The sequence below is a fragment of the Epinephelus moara genome, chromosome 13 (assembly GCF_006386435.1).
Source record: "Epinephelus moara isolate mb chromosome 13, YSFRI_EMoa_1.0, whole genome shotgun sequence".
Lineage (NCBI taxonomy): Eukaryota > Metazoa > Chordata > Actinopteri > Perciformes > Serranidae > Epinephelus > Epinephelus moara.
Genome location: NC_065518.1, coordinates 4,427,424 through 4,433,311, shown reverse-complemented (window position 1 = coordinate 4,433,311; position 5,888 = coordinate 4,427,424). Strand labels below are relative to the sequence as shown.

General features: G+C 45.0%; 1 protein-coding gene across 1 annotated transcript; it reads left to right on the top strand.

Annotated features, from left to right (window-relative positions):
• Positions 1 to 219: 219 nt before the first annotated feature.
• Positions 220 to 4,234, top strand: LOC126400215 (uncharacterized). Its single transcript, XM_050060778.1, has 7 exons — positions 220 to 267; positions 1,252 to 1,553; positions 1,732 to 1,826; positions 2,333 to 2,435; positions 2,534 to 2,692; positions 3,485 to 3,576; positions 4,137 to 4,234. The coding sequence occupies exons 1-7, from the start codon at positions 220 to 222 to the stop codon at positions 4,232 to 4,234; spliced, it is 897 nt and encodes a 298-aa protein (XP_049916735.1).
• The last annotated feature ends 1,654 nt before the right edge of the window (positions 4,235 to 5,888 follow it).

The window sequence follows — 5,888 nt, the reverse complement described above, 5'->3', positions numbered from 1 at the left end:
GTTTTTACTGTCTACGCTTTATGCTCTAAAACAGAATTGTTTACAACATCTTCGTTGTCACCTAGCAACAGTGTTGTCATGACCTGTCTATTTGAATGTAAGCACTTATGTGAATATACAGTGTACTTGGCTTCCCAGCTGATCATACATAATTAGGTTCATTTTAGTTTATAAAGACCAAAATCAATTTCCTGGAAACTCCTGGAAGGTTCTGCAGTGATGGACGAGTCAGCGCTGGAGCGGTACTTTGATAAGTTCATTGCAAATGTGAGTACAGTTAAATGTCATGTGCAGACACAAACCAGCAATGCAACAGAGTTACCAGAAAAAAAAGTGGATGCTAAAACTTTACATTTCTCTATGTTTCAACGATGTTATGGTTAATGTCTGGTCAGGTTTATGCACAAAAACCACTTGGTTATGGTTTGGAAAAGATCATGTTTATGTTTACAATACCTGCTGTGTTTTGGCACTATCCCGCAAACGCAGTGATGTCTCAGTAAAATACGACCGCTTCTCACGGCACTATCCCCGACCGAATAGGTCAACACGTTCTCACTCTGACATCATCACATTAACGTTTGGTCATGGACTTTCCACATCCACATATGACGTCCAAGGTACCCTGGGTGTGTTGGTTGTTGATGTTCTGGGACGCCGTGTCAACTTCAGTCTGTTACATGCATTGTCTGTTTTCAAAATACACTTCTGTGTTCACAGGAAATGTACAGTTTGCGTACAGTCTCTTTCAAAATAAACACACTACATCTGCACAACATCGTAAATTGACGGGTTTTTTTCTTTAACAATAGCACGTGGTTGGGTTTAGGAAAAAGAACAGGGTGTGGCTTTACAATCTTAGGGGCTGTACATATGCCGCATTTTTTGCGCCCTCAAATTCATTGTTTTTAATATAGACGCACTGCAGGCACACTCAAATGCCAGAGCAACATTGTTACGGTGCGCATCCATTCCCGAGCACCCATTTTTTTAGAAAATAGAAATTTAGAAACAGAGTTCAACTTGTGGAACGTAGTAGCGCGCGCCGCATGTCATGTGACAAGGGACAACCAATCACAGCTGACAGATATTTTCCCGTTGTCTTTGGATGGATGTACAATACTTCTTAGCAGGATCAAATCCTGCCTGGTTTAAGTTCATTCATGGGATTTGTTGTCTGTAAGAAAGATGTTTATCTTTTAGGTTTAGATTCGTAGATGGTGTAACTCACTCAGTAGTCTCTCGCTGCAGGACTCCTCAAAGACTGAGGAGGAGGAGAAGGAGAAGGAGGAGGAGGACGACGACAATGAAGAGTTCTTCAGATTACTGCCTGATGAGCTCCTGACACTACATAAGGATGACACAGCAACAACAACAACGCCGATGTTGAATAAAACTGTGCTGCCAGACAGCAGCACCAGTCAGAACTACAGCTCCCAGAATCCCACAGAAGCGGCCAAGCTACCAGGGCAGTCACCCAAGCTGGAGCTGGTTCATCCCATGATCCCAGTGACGCCTGTGACAAAGCAACCAAAACTGACCCCACACATAGTGTAAGCCACCGCAAAATCTCACAACAAATGAATTTCTTCTGGAGCTTTTCACATGAGCCTCCCCACTTTACACTGTACTGTGGCTTTAACGTTTCCTCTCATCAAATTGTAGCCCTCAGTGTCACGCTGCATTCATGTGTTGTTGGAAAGTCCATGTCTAGTGTACATTTGTGCGCAGGAACGTCATCTCTACAGTGAAGCTGGGCTGCCGTCTGGACCTGAGCTTCATTGCTCGCAATGCATGGAACGTGGAGTTCAACCCAAAGGTACCGACAACAGCACCCAGAGAAAGATAAACACGTCCAAAACATTATGAGATTTCTAAATCAAGTAGATGCTGTGTATTCTGGTAGTTGTAGGTTTTCTCCCTCTTGAGCAACAGTGTCCTTTTTCTCTGTTTTCTCTGGTCATGTCGCACTAGTTTCAAAAGTCAGTGCATCTTTCTGCTGCAGAGACGTCATGTTTTTTTTTCAAAGGCGCTAACTGGCTAACTAGCACCTTGAATCCATCCTGTAAGTCTTCCATATTCAAATGACGAATACAGACTGACGCCACCTGCTGGTGGGGAAAATTACCTCCTCTCATACAGTCACAGGCCGTACTTGCTAGTTGGCTGTTGCCTGTGGTCTTTGCAGTGTGTTTTGGCCGAGACACAGGCACCGTGAGGCAAAGCAACAGACGTCCTTCATGGACGCTAGTTCTTTGATGTCAGTTTGGTGTTGCAGGGAACTTGGAGAACACACAGCAAACTGCCGTCTAGAAAACAACCTGTTTTTTTCTCCTGTTTCAGAAATTCAAGGCACTCTTCATGAGGATCCGTGAGCCGCAGTCCACAGCAGTGATCTACGAATCTGGAATTGTTGTCTGCACAGGAACCAAGAGGTCTGTCTGCCTGTCTGTCTGGACTTAACTCCAGTTTTCAGGACTGTGTTTGACACCCCCCCCCCCACTCACTGTCCATCCTCTGTGTGTTTGTGCAGTGAGGAGCAGTCCCGGCTGGCGGCCAGGAAGTTTGCCCGCAAAGTGCAGAAGCTGGGCTTCCCTGCCCGCTTCCTGAACTTTAGGATCCAGAACATGGTGGCCAGTTACAAATCCCTCCCAATCAGTTTGGAGCAAATGGCTTCCCATGAGCACTGCAGGTCAGGAGACAGCGCTTGTGGTTTAAACGTACCCGGTCCTGTTGATGATTCCTCTGGAAGTGTTTCAGTGCTTCTTTACTTCAGAACAAAGGCTTGATGCAACCTAACTTAGCTCCATCAGGAGTGACAAAGAGAAACAAACAAACTCAATAGCCTTCTGATTTACACGTTGCATCGTGCTAGCTAACGCGCGAGTAACCAATCCATTCAAGAGTCAGCTAAGTTTTGTTGACAGTAGAGTTTGGTCAGAGCTCAAATACACTACAGGACCTTTAGCTCCATTGTCACCTGGCACTGATACCCAGCTCAGACCAAAGATTCATGATGAGATGAAACCATTTTAGATCATTGCAGAGAAAAGTATCAGCGGTGTGAACTGGCCGGTCAGAGCTCGTCTCAAGCCGACTGATGGTGTCACCAGAAATCAGAACGGGAAGTACAGAGAGTTGTTGACTAGAGATGATACACCGTCTCATGGTGGTCACTTCCTGTGAACCGGCAGATTTAAACAACCTTGCAGAATGGCTCATTGCACGTAGTCGCCTGTTTCAACGTGTCTCATCGAGAATCTTTGGTCTGAACTGGGCTTAAAATACAATATCTCACCTTTACATTTCCACACCTGTTCGATAATCAAGATGTTTGTTTTCGATGTATTTATTCTCAACTGAAGGAGAAATTGACTCTTCTTGTGTCTTGATTGCGCAGTATGTTTGTATTCTAATTGACTGATTAATTGATTGATTGATTGATTAATTGAGTTAAGTTTTGTGTGCTTTGAACTCTCCACAGTTATGAACCAGAGCTGTTTCAAGCCCTCTTCTACAGCGGTATCCCTGGTGTGGTTGTAACCATCACTACAAAGGGGAAGATTGTGTTGACAGGTAAAAACAAAACAATTTCCAAGTCATGAAATTACCTGCATCATTGGGCCCACAGAGCAGGCGCACTAGAGATGTGTGGCTGCTGAGCGTCAAGCGTGGCCGAGAGGCCTAGTGGGTGACTTCTGGTTTAGAGCTCTGCTAACTTGAATGGGGATAAAATGATTTAATCTTGCAGCTCTTTTAGACTTTCTAAATATAATCAGACTGAATGTATTAAATCTTGATAGTGAAACAAGTCATTTCACAGGGGTTGTGATGCTCAAAAAAATGTATCCACTAATCTCTTTCCCAGTGTAAGTCTATGGGATAAAGTCTTTTGGGCCCAAACAGCACAACACTTTTTCGACGACGCTTTTTCTCTAGACGCCTGCACACTCTCTTTCCTCATCAGGAATGACGGAAAAAAAGATGCTAGACTCAGAAAAAGATGTCATGTGGACAACCTTAGGGGGTTTCAGTGTTATTTTGGGAGGCTCCAATGGTCATTGAGGCGGTTGTGAAATAGTTTTTATAAATAAAGTTTTAACTTACTTAACTTAAAGTCTTGTGTTGAATTCCAGGAGCTAAAAGCAGAGCTGAGATCGAGGAAGCACTTGACACCATCTACCCAATCATGTGCCGCTTCAGGAGGCATCGAGGAGGGAGGAACTCTGACTAGTGCTCCTGTTCATTTTAAAACTTATATTAAAAAAATGTGTTCAAGTCAGTGCTGAGCAGGGCGTCCACATCCATCACACAGCATATCACTCAGCAGGAAACTCTGCTTTGACCGTTTTTTTCTGAGTGGTTCAGACCTGGATGTTTCTGGATTTTAGCCTAAAGGGCTGCAACATGTCCTCCTGCTCACTGGGCCACCATACAGAGCCTTTAATCACATAGGGGGATCTGAGAGGGCACATTATGTTGTTTTAGAGGTACAAATTAAAAGATACCTATAATGTTGTTTTGAACAGTTGAAGGGTTTTTACTGCTTAAATTTAAGGCCAGAATAAACTTAAGTCTTTGAGGGGTTTTTAAAACCCTGTAAACTGTGGAGTTAACCAAGTCGACCCCTAATATACATTCATTTGCATGTTCTCCCCGTGTCAGCGTGGGTTTCCTCCAGGTGCTCCAGCTTCCTCCCACAGTCCAAAGACATGCAGGTTAATTGGTGACTCTAAAACAGACTCTAAAGGCTCCACCCCCTCGCGACCCTCAAGAGGATAAGCGGTAACGGAAGATGAATGAATGAATGATGTTTTTTAAACTGAAAATATTTGCCTGTTGAGCCAGGTAGCTCGACCACCTGGGCTCACATGGACAACACACACACACACGCACACCTGTGTGATGTACCTCAGGCAGAGTTCGAATCCAGGTCTCTGTGTCGTTCACCACTGAACCATCTCCAGCACCGATCAACACAACCAACCAGAGAGAGAAAGAAGATCAGACCGAAGCTCAAGAAACTTCATCAGCCTGCAGAAAAACAAAGTTTCATAGGTGTAGCTTTGGGAAGGGCTTTAGGGTGTCCCTCTAAATATTTAGACCTTGTGCATTTGTCCTCCCTCGAATTAAAACATGAAAGTAGCAGGGGACTTTAGAGGTGAGGTGAGGTGAGGTGAGGTGAGGTGAGGTGAGGTGAGGTGAGGTAATCCTACAGCGGGGAAATCTGCTAAAACCACTACAAACAACCAATGAAAACATGTACATTTAAGATTTCTTATGTAAGTGACAACAGAGGGGAAAGCTATTCCAAAGATTTGGAGCAGCTGCTGCAAAGGCACGACCTCCCCTTACCCACCAGCCTTCATCGTGGGACAGTTAAGCCTGATTTATGGTCCTGCAGTGTACCTACGATGTACCTACGTCGTTGCCTTGACGCCGTCGTGAACCCTTCGAACTTCTCCGTCACTCCATTTCTTCCCAGTGCAATTCACCGCCAGAGCGGTAGGGGGCTGCGTTCCTTTCCTGAATGGTTATCATCGTCTCTAGTTGATTCTTTGTTTAGCTTCCGGCTTTTCCGGTCACAGTGAACAATGGCGACCGAGTGAGAGAGAATCTTGCTGGAGTTGGACTTGTTGGATGTCGAAGAAAGTATGTTAAAACTGCAAAATCTACATCGCAACAGAAGATGTTTAAAGATGGCGGGGATGGCGCAATCTGGAAATACGGAACCGGAAATGCGTTGCTACCAAGCAAACCAATCACAGCCCTCTCGGTCTGCGCTGGGTCTGCGTCGCCTCGACGTGCAGTTACATTTTTTGGGAGGTGCACGTCAGGCTACGCCGGGGGCTACGGCGAGCCTCCTGCGTAGCCACGCACCCTACGAT